Below are 17,721 nucleotides of genomic sequence, written 5' to 3' on the forward strand. Positions count from 1 at the left end.
AATTTCCCACAATTTACTTGAAAAGTCTTTTTCTTCCCAAATTAGTGTTCTCTGTGTACCACCTTGTCTCAGTGGCTCCATAGTTATTCAGAATTCCTGTTACCTGTAAAATCTCAGCGTTTATAGCCCTGAAAAGAAAGAACAAAAATGAAATGAACAACCAAAGGCATTTGCTGAGGCTGACATGAGTCACACATATGCTGGAGTCGGTTTACACTTTACTTTTGAATTCTGGTTTTAAAAAAAAAAGAAAAGGCGAAACCAAACCTTCATTTCACTCAGTTTGTCATGTGGAAGCTTGTCATTTAGAATATTTAATGGACACATTTCCTGAACAAAACTTTATAAATCAAGCATGGTCTGACACATGCCTGGAAACCAAAAATTCTTAAATTGGAATCCTGGTTTTAGACTCAATCCTTCTGTGGCCTGGGGCAAGTCATAGAATATCTTACCTCCCTTTTGCCATCTATATTCTGTCTCAGGGATGTTGAAAGGATTAATTAGTTAGTCTGTTAGGAACTTTGAAGATGAAAAGTACTTTAAAAGTGCTTCTTAATAGCATTATTGCTTAGAAAAGAGTTGCCACTTTTATGCTAACCACTTTATGTCTCAAATTATATAAGGAAGGTATATTTAGTACTAACTAGTAGTCGTAAACTAGAGTAGAGCTTTCAAAGCTGTGAACATCAAACACTGGCTTTCAGAATTTCAAAGGCGCATCACTTTGTCTCGTGGAGCTGTGTTCTCAGTAATTAGTCCCAAAGATCATATTTCAGGAAAAAGACGACCCTTTCATACAATGTACCACCACCACCACCAGTCTCTTTAAAATTCAGCCAAGCTTTTAAATTACAAAAGGGTGCATTCATTTTAAGTTGGTGCAAGGAGTATTGGAAAGGAAAGTGTTTTTACTTTTTTTTTTTTTTTGAGGAAGGAACTGAAAAGAAGATATAACCTTATTCTTTTTGGTTCCCTCTCCTCTCCTCTCCCAGATTCATCCCAGGGATGTGAGGGTATTGCTTTAACCTTTTCTAGAGGGCTTCCCAAATCCGCCTGCCAAAGGAGATGTGGGTTCGATCCCTGGGTCAGGAAAATTCCGTGGAGGAGGAAATGGCAACCTACTCCAATATTTTTTTTTTTTAATTGAAGAATAATTGCTTTACAGTATTGTGTTGGTTTCTGCCATACATCAACGAGAATCATCAGATCAGATCAGTCGCTCAGTCGTGTCCGACTCTTTGTGACCCCATGAATCGCAGCACGCCAGGCCTCCCTGTCCATCACCAACTCCCGGAGTTCACTCAGACTCATGTCCATCGAGTCAGTGATGCCATCCAGCCATCTCATCCTCTGTCGTCCCCTTCTCCTCCTGCCCCCAATCCCTCCCAGCATCAGAGTCTTTTCCAGTGAGTCAACTCTTCACATGAGGTGGCCAAAGTACTGGAGTTTCAGCTTTAGCATCATTCCTTCCAAAGAAATCCCAGGGCTGATCTCCTTCAGAATGGACTGGTTGGATCTCCTTGCAGTCCAATGGACTCTCAAGAGTCTTCTCCAACACCACAGTTCAAAAGCATCAATTCTTTGGTGCTCAGCCTTCTTCACAGTCCAACTCTCACATCCATACATGACCACAGGAAAAACCATAGCCTTGACTAGACGAACCTTTGTTGGCCAAGTAATGTCTCTGCTTTTTAATATGCTATCTAGGTTGGTCATAACCTTCCTTCCAAGGAGTAAGCGTCTTTTAATTTCATGGCTGCAGTCACCATCTGCAGTGATTTTGGAGCCCAGAAAAAGAAAGTCTGACACTGTTTCCACTGTTTCCCCATCTATTTCCCATGAAGTGGTGGGACCGGATGCCATGATCTTCGTTTTCTGAATGTTGAGCTTTAAGCCAACTTTTTCACTCTCCACTTTGACTTTCATCAAGAGGCTTTTGAGTTCCTCTTCACTTTCTGCCATAAGGGTGGTGTCATCTGCATATCTGAGGTTATTGAGATTTCTTCTGGCAATCTTGATTCCAGTTTGTGTTTCTTCCAGTCCAGCGTTTCTCATGATGTACTCTGCATATAAGTTAAATAAACAGGGTGACAATATACAGCCTTGACGTACTCCTTTTCCTATTTGGAACCAGTCTCTTGTTCCATGTCCAGTTCTAACTGTTGCTTCCTGACTTGCATACAGATTTCTCATGAGGCAGGTCAGGTGGTCTGGTATTCCCATCTCTTTCAGAATTTTCCACAGTTTATTGTGATGCACACAGTCAAAGGCTTTGGCATAGTCAATAAAGCAGAAATAGATGTTTTTCTGGAACTCTCTTGCCCTTTCCATGATCCAGCGGATGTTGGCAATTTGATCTCTGGTTCCTCTGCCTTTTCTAAAACCAGCTTGAACATCGGGAAGTTCACGGTTCACATATTGCTGAAGCCTGGCTTGGAGAATTTTGAGCATTACTTTACTAGCGTGTGAGATGAGTGCAATTGTGCGGTAGTTTGAGCATTGTTTGGCATTGCCTTTCTTAGGGATTGGAATGAAAACTGACCTTTTCCAGTCCTGTGGCCACTGCTGAGTTTTCCAAATTTGCTAGCATATTGAGTGCAGCACTTTCACAGCATCATCTTTCAAGATTTGGAATAGCTCAACTGGAATTCCATCACCTCCACTAGCTTTGTTCATAGTGATGCTTTCAAAGGCCCACTTGACTTCACATTCCAGGATGTCTGGCTCTAGGTCAATGATCACACCATTGTGATTATCTGGGTCGTGAAGATCTTTTTTGTACAGTTCTTCTGTGTATTCTTGCCATCTCTTCTTAATATCTTCTGCTTCTGTTAGGTCCATATCATTTCTGTCCTTTATCAAGCTCATCTTTGCATGAAACGTTCCTTTGGTATCTCTGCTTTTCTTGAAGAGATCCCTAGTCTTTCTCGTTCTGTTGTTTTCCTCTATTTCTTTGCATTGATTGCTGAAGAAGGCTTTCTTATCTCTTCTTGCTATTCTTTGGAACTCTGCATTCAGATGTTTATATTTTTTCCTTTTCTCCTTTGCCTTTCACTTCTCTTCTTTTCACAGCTATTTGTAAGGCCTCCCCAGACAGCCATTTTGCTTTTTTGCATTTCTTTTCTATGGGAATAGTCTTGATCCCTGTCTCCTGTACAATGTCACGAACCTCATTCCATAGTTCATCAGGCACTCTATCAGATCTAGGCCCTTAAATCTATTTCTCACTTCCACTGTATAATCATAAGGGATTTGATTTAGGTCATACCTGAATGGTCTAGTGGTTTTCTCCACTTTCTTCAATTTCAGTCTGAATTTGGCAATAAGGAGTTCATGGTCTGAGCCACAGTCAGCTCCTGGTCTTGTTTTGGTTGACTGTATAGAGCTTCTCCATCTTTGGCTGCAAAGAATATAATCAATCTGATTTCGGTATTGACCATCTGGTGATGTCCATGTATAGAGTCTTCTCTTGTGTTGTTGGAAGAGGGTGTTTGCTATGACCAGTGCATTTTCTTGGCAAAACTCTATTAGTCTTTACCCTGCTTCATTCCATATTCCAAGGCCAAATTTGCCTGTTACTCCAGGTGTTTCTTGAGTTCCTACTTTTGCATTCCAGTCCCCTATAATGAAAAGGACATCTTTATTGGGTGTTAGTTTTAAAAGATCTTGTAGGTCTTCATAGAGCCGTTCAACTTCAGCTTCTTCAGCGTTACTGGTTGGGGCATAGACTTGGATTACTGTGATATTGAATGGTTTGCCTTGGAGACGAACAGAGATCATTCTGTCGTTTTTGAGATGGCATCCAAGTACTGCATTTCAGACTCTTTTGTTGACCATGATGGCCACTCCATTTCTTCTGAGGGATTCCTGCCCGCAGTAGTAGATATAATGATCATCTGAGTTAAATTCACCCATTCCAGTCCATTTCAGTTCACTGATTCCTAGAATGTCAACGTTCACTCTTGCCATCTCTTGTTTGACCACTTCCAATTTGCCTTGATTCATGGACCTGACATTCCAGGTTCCTATGCAATATTGCTCTTTACAGCATTGGACCTTGCTTCTATCACCAGTCACATCCACAGCTGGGTATTGTTTTTGCTTTGGCTCCATCCCTTCATTCTTTCTGGAGTTATTTCTCCACTGAGCTCCAGTAGCATATTGGGCACCTACTGACCTGGGGAGTTTCTCTTTCAGTATCCTATCATTTTGCCTTTTCATACTGTTCACAGGGCTCTCAAGGCAAGAATACTGAAGTGGTTTGCCATTCCCTTCTCCAGTGGACCACATTCTGTCAAATCTCTCCTCCATGACCCGCCCGTCTTGGGTTGCCCCACGGGCATGGCTTAGTTTCATTGAGTTAGACAAGGCTGTGTTCCTAGTGTGATTAGATTGACTAGTTTTCTGTGAGTATGGTTTCAGTGTGTTTGCCCTCTGATGCCCTCCTGCAACACCTACCGTCCTACTTGGGTTTCTCTCACCTTGGACGTGGGCATCTCCTCACTTGAATCATATCACTCTAGTATTCTTAACCTGGAGAATCCCATGCACAGAGGAGCCTGGTAGGCTTCAGTGCATGGGGTCACAAAGAGTTGGAAATGAATGAGCACGCACACATGCAGAAGGGCTAGAGCTAACATTAAAACTTACTAGAAATATCTATCTTTAGGCTTAGTTCTGTTTTTTCTCTCTAAAGCAAGTTAACGCTGATCTGCTTTTATAAAGAACACGTGAAAGTGAAGTCGCTCAGTCGTGTCCGAATGAAGTGTTATATAACTGGTACTAAATTTAAATTCAGAATCAACATCTTGACTGTCGTAGATGCACTGAGTTGCCAGGCACAGCAGACCATAACAAGGACAAAGATTATAGAGAGAGACTTTAGAAACATGATCAAGAAATGAAATTTGAATTGGGGGTAAATTGTGTCAGAAAGCAAGTCACGTACGAAGTTGAAAGGAGAGGTAGCCCTGAATCAGGCTGAGTCAAATCCCCAGTGTGATTGCTTTTGTTTTCTCCATGTCATCAGATGATCTCACGTGTCAAGTTGCTTGTACTCTGGGTAATGAGTGTGGTCCACAAGCTAAGACCGAGTGAAGGAAAAGTCAGAGTTCTCCTAGCACTTCTCTGTGGCTTGACCCAAAAGGCTTTGCTTGTGTTCACTGCTGTGTAGAAGGTGAATGAGTTGCTGAGATGCTCACATACCTAACTGGTGCCTGGATTTAATATAAAATGCTTTAGCAGCTTAAGTGCCTCTGACCGTTACAGTAAATTACATGCTTCAGAAATATGGCTCCTTTGCATTTTGGCTTCAGAAATGTGATTTAGTAACATAAATAGCAAGCACTGAAATATTTGGAACCACCACTTAAAATACTTAATTAGTGGGTGTTTGGGACAGCCATTGTTTCTACTGTATATTTGCTGAGTCTGAGTAATGACGGTTTGAGTGTCTGCAATTCTGTCCATTGATTGTGTTAAACAAATGCCATTTTCTGTCTTTACCACATGTGTAAAAGGTCATTCTTTGTGTGATCGATTCTAATTAAAGCTTGTTTCTAATGGGAAATCAAAACATAACCCTAATTAATGTGTCATTCTCTTAAATTTCCTGCAGTAAAACCCTTGAAGACCGGTTGAAACTTGAAGCGAAAAACGGAACATTGAGTGTATCCGACACCACGGTTGGCAGCAAACAACTGACATTTACATTAAAGAAGGTAAGTTGCTTTCTCGTGTTCTTTTTTAATTCACAGAAGGAAGACGAGGCTTCCATCAGTGTTGTGTGTATCTGACCTGAGAGCTGCCTTCCAAGCTTCCCCCTGTTGAGGGAGTGTGTGCTGTTTGGGCATGTTTTGCCTGCAGCCGGAGCCCCTCCTGGGTTGCAAGCACACTGCAGGGCAGAGCATTGGCAGAGCCAGGCGTCCGTCTGGTGTCCCGAGGGAGGCAGGCCCCCCGTGACCCCAGGCTCGGTACTGTTGGTGAAGAGCCGCAGCATGGTTTCGGGCTTGCTGGGCCACCTGAGGTGGGACCTTGTAAAACAGAAGTCCTGACCATCCACCACTGTGAAAGAATAGTTGAGGCTCACATGGACTTGAAGATGATAAGAACTGGTGATTTCTAATGTGTTCATCACAGTGCAGTCAGCTTGCCCAGGGTGGGTAGTTTCAGGAGGTAAATTACTTTATCCGCAGTAGGTCCCATTCTAAACTGACTTAACCACAGTCATTTCTAATCCACCTTTGATGACACCTGACATACAATGAAGGAGGAATACGCTGCTTTAAATATTTGCTATGAACAGATGAGTGAAGAAGCTCCATGGTTTTAGTTTTCAAAAAAATTTTTTTCTCATTTAGTCACTCTCGCTTAATATGTGTTGTCACAAAGAGGAAAAGAATGACAAAGACTTCGCTTCTGATCCTTTTCTTAAATTGAGATATAGTACAAGTATCTAAAATCCACCCTTTTAAAAATATACAGTTCAGGGTTTTTCAGTTCAGTTCAGTTCAGTAGCTCAGTCGTGTCCGACTCTTTGCGACCCCATGAATAGCAGCACACCAGGCCTCCCTGTCCATCATCAACTCCCAGAGTTTTTAGTAGTCACCAAATGCTGTGCTCGATTATCACCATCTAAATCTGGACCATCCTCATCACTCCAGAAGGAAACCCCACCCACTCATGTCCCAGCCTATGGATTTGCCTGTTCTGGACATTGTGTATATATATAGAATCACACAACATGTTTTCTTTTGTGACTAGCCTCTTTTACCTTAGCATGTTTTTAAAGGCTAATCCATGTTGCAGCATGTACAAGAGCTTTATTCATTTTTGTGACTGAGTAATATTTAATTCTGTGAATATACCACAGTTTTTTGTTGTTTAGTCGCTAAGTTGAGTCCAACTCTTTTGCGATATTATAGACTATAGTCCACCAGGTTCCTCTGTCCATGAGATTCTCTGGGCAAGAATACTGGAGTGGGTTGCCATTTCCTTCTCCAGGGGATCTTCCAGACCCAGGGATCAAATCCATGTCTCCTTCAGTGGCAACAGATTCTTCACCACTGAACTACCTGGGAAGCCCTTTCCACAGTTTGCTTATCCCTGAATCTGATGGTGGACATTAGGGTTGTTTGTTGTTTTAACTTTTTGAGGAACGACCAGACTGTTTTCCAGAGCGATGGCACCATTGCCCATTCCCACCAGCAGTCTGTGAGGGTTCTGTTTTTTCCTCATCCTTGCCAATACTTGTTACTGTCGGTCTTTATTGTAGTCATCCTTGTGGGTGTGAAGTGGTATCTCACTATGGTTTTGATTGACATTTTCCTGATGACTAACAATGGTAGAGCATTTTTTTTTATGTGCTTATTGGCCATTCATACATTTCCTTCGGAGAAATGTGTTCACAACGTCCGCTCATTCATCTCTGGTTGTTGACAGTTCTTTCTGATGTCGTCAGAAGGCCTGCCAAATGATAAGCATATTTTTTACTTAGTTATCATTCATTATCTTATATAGATAAAAAAAAAAAAGCAGAAAAAGAAAAAATATTGTTTTTTTTCAGTTTTGACTGTAGTCTTCACACTGTACATCACACCCCTAATACTCCTTTATCTCGTGACTGAAGTTTGTACTTTTGATTACCTTTTCCCAAATCCCCCTCTTCCCACTCCTCCCATTAGAACTTTTTTATTCTGTGTGTAAGAAGCTTTTCAGTTAACTGTCTCCATTTACAGCAAACTTGCATCTTACATTTCTCATTTAAATAAGCCAAAACTGGCTGTGTGTTCAGACTAACTCGTTGTGCCTAGTTTCTTAGAGATTCTCTGTGTACCCTCGAACGTTTCCTAATTCCCTCTGAAGTTCACGACACTGAGGGGGCGGCAGGCGCAGGTCTCCTGTGGGAAGACCTTGCAAGCTCCCAGCTGCCCGGCCCCGAGCTCCCTCTGCCACACGGGGTGAGCTGGGAGGACGCAAGCGCACCACGTTTCCCCAGTTGAAAGGTACTGAGGTCAGTATCAGTTTATGATTTGTGGTAAACTGGAAATAAGATGGCTCTGATTCCCCCATCCCCACCCCCCAAAAAACAATAGAGGGCTACCCTGATGGCTCAGCGGTAAAGAATCTGCCTGCAATGCAGGAGACATGGGTTCAATCCCTTGGCCTGGGAGACCCCCTGGAGGAGGAATTGGCAACCCACTCCAGTATTCTTGCCTGGGAAACTCCTTGGACAGACAAGCCTGGTGGGCTACAGTCCATGGGGTTGCAAAGAGTTGGATACAACTTAGTGACTAAACTGCAACACAAAAACGAAACATTTAAGTGAAAGTACTTAAAACAGCCTTGCGGTTGAGTCTAGCAGAGGCTTTGAAACTAGTTTGGGGAATACATCAGTTGGCATTTGGCTTATGCCTGTTTCATCCTTTGACTAATAGAATTTCAACTATTAAATCTTAGTTTTATTTAAGAATTTTTATGGAATTATTGTTGTGGGGTTTTTTTTAAATACAAATTCTTTTATACTAGGTATGTGATATATTCAGGTAAAATCTCGAGTTTTCCAAGTATTTTCATATATAACTTTCTAAAATGTGAATCAAATTGAAGGAGAAAAACCTATGCTTTAATATTATTTAAAATTGCATAGTGGCAAAACTAGGATTAGGTCCCAGATTCTACTTTTAAATACCCTGTAGTTCATTCCCTCAGGGGCCCTGGGCCAGCCGGGTACTGGTGCAGGTGTGGGCTTTGCATTTAGCCTCCCCCGTGTCCCGAGATAGGACTGCCATGGATGTGGGGAAGGAGTCAGGACAGGAACAGGGAGGAGAAGGAGCTGGTTGGCTCTTAACTCGTAACGAATCGGTCACGCAGTGGCAGCATCTTGCAGATACAGCTCTTCTCTAGATTGGGGATAAGGACAGTTTTTTTCTGGACAGGGGCTTCCCAGGTGGCGCAGTGGTAAAATAGTAAAGCCTGCCAGTGCAAGAGATGCAAGAGACCTGGGTTTGATTCCTGGGTCAGGAAGATCCCCTGGAGTAGGGAATGGCAACCCACTCTAGTTTTCTTGCCTGGAGAATCCCATGGACAGAGGAGCCTGGCGGACTGCCCATGGGGTCACGAAAGAGTCAGACACAAGTGAACACACACATGTTTCTGGACAGAGGTTTTTCTGCAGGGATCTCTGCTACCTCTGACCTCACACGTAGACACCTGCCTTTGTGGGGACTCCACGGGCCAGGCCTTGTGGAGTGTGCTCCAGGAGATGTAGGTGGGGCTCCTGGAAGCTGGCTTTGCCACCATACCCCCAAGGGAAATCCACGACAGATGTCTGTATCAAAGACGCAGAGCAGCTCATGACTTTAAAAGCCCCAGCACTCCCTGTTTATCTTTATTTAGTACCTCATTTCCCAAAGTTACTTGGGCCAGAGGCATTTTTAAAGGGATGCTTCTTAATATGAGAGCTTCCCTGGTGGCTTAGGAGGTTAAGTGTCTGCCTGCAATGCAGGAGATCCCTGGGTCGGAAGAGTCCCTGGAGAAGGAAATGGCAACCCACTCCAGTATTCTTGCCTGGAGAATCCGATGGATGGAAGAGCCTGGTAGGCTACAGTCCACAGGGTCGCACAGAGTCGAACACTTCACTTTTCTTAATATGAAGAAACAGAATATTAAATAAGCAGTGTTCAGGGGCTTGCTGACACACCATTATCTGGTCTGCTAGGGAGCCTGCAGTTTCCCTCGGGTTTCTGAGTTCTCCATTCACAAAGGAGCCTCAGCCTGCTCTCTGCCACGTGCTAGGGACACACAGAACAGACAGACGTGGCCGTGGGTGTCGCAGTCCCGTGGATGGAGGGAGATCACATACAGTCACCTCATCGTAATGTGGGACATGCTCCTGGGGGCCCAGGGCTGGGAGTGTCAGGGGCTCGGCCCAGTGGAGGAGTGAGGGACAGCTGGGTGAGGGGCAGGCAGAGCCCTGAGGGGCGGGCAGGGTTCCAGCCTCCAGCCTCGCTGTGGGGTGGGAGTGAGCCTACGTGTGAGAAGCACAGCCATCACGGGGCTGCCAACTGTGGCCTCACACGTAGCTGGAGAGGCACGTAGAGCTGTCCAACAGGGCCGTGTCCAAGGTTAAATTTTAACCGTGGTCTTAAGAACCGTGGAAAGCGGTTGAAAAGGTCTAGTTAGCAGGAGACCGGCATACCGTTTCTATTTTTAGAGTCACTGTGGTCCGTTGCAGGAGGAGGCAGACTGAAGGGGGCTGACAGAGGTTCCTCATCCTGTAGTGAGAGATCAGGGCTGGCCTCAGGCAGGAAGGACCGCGCCCCGGGGTGACCTACAGAGGAGCACACTGGGCGGGTCACTTTGAAAAGGCTTTGAAAAATGGTACATAGGAGAAGTGCTCGACGCTTCAGAATCTCAGTCCAAGGGTTTCCTCGAATAGGAAAGAGTCATCAGTTTTTGGTCTTATAAATCATGTTCTTTTCTCATGATTCTGTCACCTCCCAGCTCTTTCACTTTACAGAAGTGGAATGATCCGGCAATAAGTGAACACAGAGACTTGTTCTTCAAGGCAGACATATGAATGAGTACCCCCCAGGTGCCTGGAGCTGGCGGGTCACAGGCCGGTAGGCCGTGCAGGTGTCTCTAAGGCGCCATTTTGCAACTTTGAAAGTGGTTGCCCCGCCACTGCTGTCAAAGTTGGACCTTCTTTCAGTTCCACCAGCTAAGGTTTTTATTTTGAGCTTCACAGTTAGGGGTTAGTTTTCTCCAAACCAGACTCGGTGGAATGGAGCTGTATTCTTAGAACTCCAAAGCGTCGCTTCCCTTCAGCGCAGGTTCTGCACTAATGTGGCTCTCTTCTGTGAGACGAGTGACACCGTCTGGAGACGAGTGACACCGTCTGGAGACGAGTGACACCGTCTGGAGGAGGTCTGGTTTTCTCACCTGAGTGCTGAGAACAGTGCCTTCAAAGCAGCCGTCCCAGAACTCATGTGCCCCTTCCGGCCGTGAACTTGGAATTGACTGATGTGTCTGCCGAGCCTTTATCAGTGTTTAGTGGTAGCTCTCTCCCTTTCAAGGGAGTTTGATTCTCTTTGGAACCAGCTCCGGGGGACTGCATTGTTAATCATGGGTGGGTTATTACACAGTTTGGGGGCACAGAAGGACTTTTTTTGTCGTTAAGACAATGTGAGTAAACTGATGAATGGCTCTGGCTTGTCAACGAAGAACAGTTCCACAAGAGAAGTCGTGGGCGTTTGGAAAGCCATCACATCTTCCTCAGGCTGGCTCCCCCGTGAGGGGCTGTGTGGCGTGTGGGCTGAGGAGCCAGCCTCGAGCTGCGTGGTTCAGGCCGTGCCCCGGCCCCGGGGTTTTAAGGCTCTGGGCCTCACAGTGACCGTGGTGCTGGCACTGTCCCTGCCGGAACCAGGCTGAGGGTGCTGGTCGTGCCGTTGGCATTCCGATGGCCCCTTGGAAAGGGGTGTTGGCACGTCCTTTCTCTTTCTTTCCCCTCATGTACTCTTCTTTCTCAGTCGGAGCAGCAGAAGAAGCAGCAGGAGGCTGAGAAACTGCACCGGCAGGAGAGGAAGGCTGTGCGCCGTTCGGCGGGCCATCTCAGGTCCCGGCCCAGGCGGGGGCGGCCATTCCACTGATTCTGGAGCAGGCCCTGCGTGTTACCCCGAGGAGCTCAGTGCATCTCCCCTGCCGGATCGTCGTTCATTTGTGCATGTTAGCCACAGCTGGGTTTGGGCAGCCCTCAAGTCCCTGGGAACCCTCGCATTTACAGAGAGAAGTCCAGACCGGGCCGTGGTCCCCAGGCCTCTGGTCAGACTCTGGGGCTGGGCCCGCTGGCCATGTGGCGCCCCGGGGCACCTCTGTGCCGTGTGGCTCCCTGAGAACATTATTCCTTCCCCCTGGTTTTAATCCAGTGTGAGAGGTGGTTGTCTTCTAATACTGTGAGATGTGCCCCGTGAACTGAGAGGGTCTCCTGGGCTGCAGACCAGGGCCCGGGGTTTTCTGGAACTGTCTGCCCTGCCCGCTGCCACCCACAACTCCGCTGGGCTCCCACCCCCACCCCAAGAGGCCACTCCCGTCTCTCCCGACTATGGGCTTCGGTCAGGTTTGTGTTTTTAAGAATGTGCCGGTAAGTGTGTTTATGTGTTGGTCTGGGATTTTTTTAAACATATTTTTATACCAAGGGAATGTAAATTAAATGGTAATAGCCATTTAAAACAGAAAGTGGAAGCTACTGGATATTCTTTTAACTTGGCAGAGGGTTAAATACAGGTTTTTTTTCCCCCAGTGTCTCAAGTGCAATTAGAGATACACTGGCTGGAGACAACATGTATAAAAATAAATGCTTTCATTTGAACAGTTTCTTGAAGAGAAACCCATTCCTTGAGTTAATTTGAAAAATGACTTTGGTTTCTTTGTATGCGAATGTGTGAAGAGTCCCTGAGATAGTGACTCTTGGGTTGTAAATGATAGAATCTAAGTTGAGATGCCAGGAGCAAAAAGGCAAAGGCGCTAATGAACACAGCCAGGCTGGAGAGTAACCGCCTCAGGCCACCGGGGTCCAGGCCTCTGCACCCAGGCCGGCCTCCTCCTTTCTCGTCTCCCTCCTGTTGGGACCTTGCTTCCGACTCCTCGGTCTCCACTCCCGTCTTCCTACAGCCCCGCCCCCACCACGTGTCTCTGCTGCCCTGCAGACTGGGAACAGCACGGGTCAGGCTGTGACCTCTGTGGTCTGAGAGGGAGAGATGTTTCCAGGAAAAAAAAGAGAAAGACAGAGTGTGTGTGTGTGTGTGTACAGACACGTCACCAAAAAGAGACTCTTGTTACCTGGAGGGCCCTCTGTGGTGTGAGAGAGGATGTTTCCAGGGGAAAAAAAGGAAAGAGAGACGGAGTGTGTGTGTCTGTGTGTGTGATGGGGTGGGGTGGGGGTGTGTGTGTACACAGACATGTCACCAGAAAGAGATCTTGTTACCCCGGGGGTCCTCTGTGGTCTGAGAGGGAGAGGATGTTTCCAGGAAAAAAAAGAAGAGAGAGTATATGTGTCTGTGTGGTGGGGTAGGGTGGAGTGTGTGTGTGTACACAGACCCATCACCAGAAAGACTTGTTACCTGGAGGGTGTGTGTGCGCGTGCACACAGACACGTCACCAGACAGAGCCTCCAGTTACCTGGGCAGCCAACATGACTTGTGTTGTGGTACCAGAGGGCCCCCACCATTCCTTTCTCGGCCCGTCCCCTGGTCTTTTCTCGGGGCTCCAGCTTCCTGTGACTCTTGTGTCTCCCACATTGTTTGAGAAGAAGGTAAAGAAGGACGCTGCCGGCTGGCGTGTTTCCCTGGGGTTGAGGGACCTATTTCCAGACCTGTGTCCTGGGGTCAGGCTCTTCTGCACCTATACCTGGCCTTCCCGGGCCCCCGCCCCCACCTTTTCCTTCTTTCTTTGGGGTCCTCCCTGTGGTTTGGGGAGCCAGTACACCTTTTGGGGAGTTTGCAGAAGCAATGCTGCTTCTGGCCAAGGGGCTTTGCTCGCCTGTGAAGTGAGGGCTTGTCTAAGTCTGGAGCCTCAGCAGGTTCAGGGCGATGGTGCGGGCCCATCCAGGATGCCTGAGCCGGGGGCATCGGGGCCAGCCTGTGACCCGGTGGGCAGTCCCAGCCCTGTTGCTACCACCTGGGCGTCCACTGGCTGTTTAACTTCTCTGAGTCTTGTTTCCTCCTGAAAGTGGGCCTGATCCTTCCTTTCGGTGAGGAGCGCATTGGGCCCGCACGTCCGTGAGCACCTGGCACAGTGAGGCTCTGCAATGCTCCGTGAAGTGCTGTCAGCACCGTCCTGCCCCCACGCTGCACACACCCTTTGAACTCAGCGTGTTCCTTAGTACCAAGGTGTTCCCAGGGTGAGGTGTCCCTCAGCGTTCGCTCTGGGGGATTCCTGAAAGGGCAGATGGAAGCCTGAGCTGAACCTGTGAGGGACGTTTAAGACAACTTGCCGAGTAGATAGAAAGCTGCAGAACGCATCCTCTGGGCCCTACTGTTCCCCTAGGGACCCCTTGAAACAGCCCCTCCTCTTCAGAGTGGCTGTTCCTGGAGCACCTGCTATAAACCCCATGTTATCTTCGAAGTACCTTGTGTTTTTAAAATGTCACATGAGTTTTGTGCTCCATGATTTCTGATCGCTTCCTCACAAGCCTGAGAACATGACCGCGCTTCTCCTGGTCTTCCACCTAGAAGGTGCTGGCAGGGTGTCCACGAGCCAGAGGCCCAGCCTGAAGCTGGGGGCCTGGGTTTTACCATCAGGACCATCCTGGGGTTGTTGTTCAGTCACTCAGTCATGTGCGACTCTGCAACCCCATGGACTGCAGCATGCCAGGCTTCCCTGTCCTTCACTGTCTCCTGGAGCTTGCTCAAACTCATGTCCACTGAGTCAGTGATGCCATCCAACCATCTCATTCTCTGTTGCCCCCTTCTCCTTATGGAAAATTTCAAACCCAAACCAAAGCCAAAGAGAGCTTAAAGAGCTTCCGTGCACCTATCATTGTCCAGCTTCAATAATTAACAACATAGACTCCCCCTGGTGGTACAGTGGATAGGAATCCACCTGCCAATGTAGGGGACATGGAGACACAGGTTTGAGCCCTGGCTCAGGAAGATTGCACATGCCACAGAGCAATTAAGCCCACACACCACAGTTACGGAGCCCCCGTACTGCAGCTAAAGCCCGGGCCCTGCAACAAGACAAGTCACCGCAATGAGAAACCCGTCCACCGCAACAAGGAGTAGCCCCTGCTTGCCACAACTAGAGAATGCTGGCTCACAGCAACAGAGACCCAAGGCAACCAAAAACAAATTAATAAAAACAATTTTTTTTAAAGTTTAGAAAGTGATTAATGACAATGACACAAGCTCGTCTATTTTCCTCTCTGCTCCTATCCATTGGCCTTTTATTTTGAACTATTTTATCCCAGACATCATGTCATTTTACCAGAAATATGCATAATGCTTTACTAACTTATTGTGTGTCCCATTGCCCGCCCCCCCCACACACATACCAGAATGTAAACTCCATAAGGAAAGATAGGAGTGGGTTTTTTTTTTCCCCCTTTTCTGGTCTGTTTTGTTCACTGCTATATGCCAACAAAGGTTCGTCTAGTCAAGGCTATGGTTTTTCCTGTGGTCATGTATGGATGTTGAGAGTTGGACTGTGAAGAAGGCTGAGCGCCAAAGAATTGATGCTTTTGAACTGTGGTGTTGGAGAAGACTCTTGAGAGTCCCTTGGACTGCAAGGAGATCCAACCAGTCCATTCTGAAGGAGATCAGCCCTGGGATTTCTTTGGAAGGAATGATGCTGAAGCTGAAACTCCAGTACTTTGGCCACCTCATGTGAAGAGTTGACTCATTGGAAAAGACTCTGATGCTGGGAGGGATTGGGGGCAGGAGGAGAAGGGGACAACAGAGGATGAGATGGCTGGATGGCATCACTGACTCGATGGACGTGAGTCTGAGTGAACTCCGGGAGTTGGTGATGGACAGGGAGGCCTGGCATGCTGCGATTCATGGGGTCGCAAAGAGTCGGACACGACTGAGCGACTGATCTGATCTGTCAGTCATCTAGTACAATGCCTGTTACACAGTAGCTACTTAATAGATATTTATCAAATGAATAGTTGTATCAAGTTAGATGAGGACTGTAGGTTGGATTTTGTATTAAATAAAAGGAGTGATTCTTACTTGACAAGAGCTTTTTCAGGCTGAAATGCCTATTTGAATAGCTCTGGAAAAAAGAGGGGAAAGGGAATCAGAAATAGTGACTATAGAACCGTTAATAGGAATTTCAGTGTACAGAAGAATAAAAAACGTGAGATCAAGAGTTTCTGAAAAAGAGATTCCAGCATGACTATACACCTCTGGGGATAATCCAGAAAAGGAGACAGTGGTGTCGGACAGGGGATGGTCATTGGCCTGAGATCCATCAGTAGGCGGTTCCTACTGCTGTGTAACAGATTATCTCAAAGCATAGTAGCTTAAAGTAACAGCTGTCCAACAGCATCAAGGGATCAGGAACTCAGGAGCAGCTTCGTGGGGTGGTTCTGACTCCTGGTCTCCACAATCAGCTAAAGGCTTGACTGGGGCCAGGGGAGCCCCTTTCCAAGTTCACACACATGGCAACGGGCAGGAGGCCTCAGCTCTGTGCCACACGGGCCTCTCCATAGGGCCACATGGGTGTCCTCCCCTCACCCAGAGCCAGGGATCCAAGACAGCAAAAGAGACCGAGACCAAGGCCACAGTCCTTTTTAGATCTGGTTTAGGGCTGGCATGGAGAAGGCAATGGTAGCCCACTCCAGTACTCTTGCCTGGAAGATCCCATGGACGGAGGAGCCTGGTGGGCTGCAGTCCAAGAGGTCGCTAAGAGTCGGACATGACTGAGTGACTTCACTTTCACTTTTCACTTTCATGCATTGGAGAAGGAAATGGCAAACCACTCCAGTGTTCTTGCCTGGAGAATTCCAGGGATGGCGGAGCCTGGTGGGCTGCCGTCTATGGGGTCACACAGAGTCGGATACGACTGAAGCAACTTAGCAGCAGCAGCAGCAGCAGCAGGGCTGGCACGTCATCACCTTTTCTCTGATCCGTCGCTGGTGAGTCACTAAGTACGGTGCACACAAAGTGGAAGAGAAATTAGGTACCATCTTTTGAGAGGATGGAGTATCAAGTAGGGTTGCTGGATAAAATACAGTTACATTTAAATTTCAGGCAAACATAACTTGGTATAGATATGTCCCAAATTTGCATGGGGCATATTTACCTTAAAAAATCATTTATCTGAAAATCACATGTAATGGGTGGCCTGTATTCTTATCTGCTAGATTTGGCTACCCTGGGAAGCATCTGTAGACATATTTTAGCAAGACCTCACTAGCCAAAGAGGGATAGGTTGGAGTGCACAGAGGCACGGACCTCACCTAGACGACACGGGGCAGAGGATGCAGGCAGTTCAGATCGGCAGGCGGCAGGGAAGCAGGTGGGTGTTCTAATTGCTTGTTTTCTCACTGGGCTGAGGTGAGTTTCTTTCCCCGCTGACCGTGCCCTGAACTTCTGTGCTTATGACCAAGCTCACCCTTGATTTCAGAGCCTTTGTTCTCCGTGAATCTCTTAATCCCCAGGAACTGTCCATCGGTTTCCTCTGTCTCCTTCCTACCCCTCCACCCCCATGAGCACCTTTGGAGAACACTCATCGCTTGTTCGGAGTAATGAAACACAGGACATCGAATTGAGTTGAGAATCCTGGGCTTTTGCTTTTCCTCTGATTTTATTACCCCTCTGAATTTCCATAATTCTACCTCAGTGTTTTTCAAATGTTTTTTTCACTGTGTCCCATAGTAAGAAATACATTTGGCCCTGGAGAAGGAAATGGACAGTATTCTTGCCTGGAGAATCCCATGGACAGAGGAGACTGGCAGGCAACAGTCCATGGGGTTGCAAAAGAGTCTGAGACGATTTAGTGACTAAACAATAGCAAATATGTATAAATACTATAAGTTGACCCTTGATTGTTTCTTCAACATCCCTGTCCAAATGAGCAGAATTTTTTTTTTTTTCTTTTCCTTGGCAAAATATGGTGCTGCCTTATATTTGGAGTTGCCTTTTAATTAGGCTGATACAGTGGCTTGATTTAGAATCTACTCAGTCCCACAGTCGTGTCCTACTCTTTGTGACCCCA

The 17,721-nt window shown here is 46.7% G+C and overlaps 1 protein-coding gene across 3 annotated transcripts in view; it reads left to right on the forward strand.

The window, feature by feature from the left end:
- The window catches only part of NOL10 (nucleolar protein 10), an 89,877-nt gene extending 77,502 nt beyond the window's left edge, over window positions 1–12,375 (forward strand). For 2 of the 3 annotated variants that reach the window (XM_061433314.1, XM_061433315.1), the window contains 3 exons: window positions 5,621–5,723; window positions 9,722–9,882; window positions 11,532–12,375. In XM_061433314.1, coding sequence (XP_061289298.1) covers window positions 5,621–5,723; window positions 9,722–9,882; window positions 11,532–11,922 — 655 coding nt within the window. In that variant the 3' untranslated portion in view covers window positions 11,923–12,375. The remainder of the gene's footprint in view (window positions 1–5,620; window positions 5,724–9,721; window positions 9,883–11,531) is intronic. The other variant, XM_061433316.1, reaches the window with a different exon arrangement.
- Window positions 12,376–17,721: the final 5,346 nt, after the last annotated feature.

Source organism: Bos javanicus, chromosome 11, assembly GCF_032452875.1.
Source record: "Bos javanicus breed banteng chromosome 11, ARS-OSU_banteng_1.0, whole genome shotgun sequence".
NCBI classification, from domain to species: domain Eukaryota; kingdom Metazoa; phylum Chordata; class Mammalia; order Artiodactyla; family Bovidae; genus Bos; species Bos javanicus.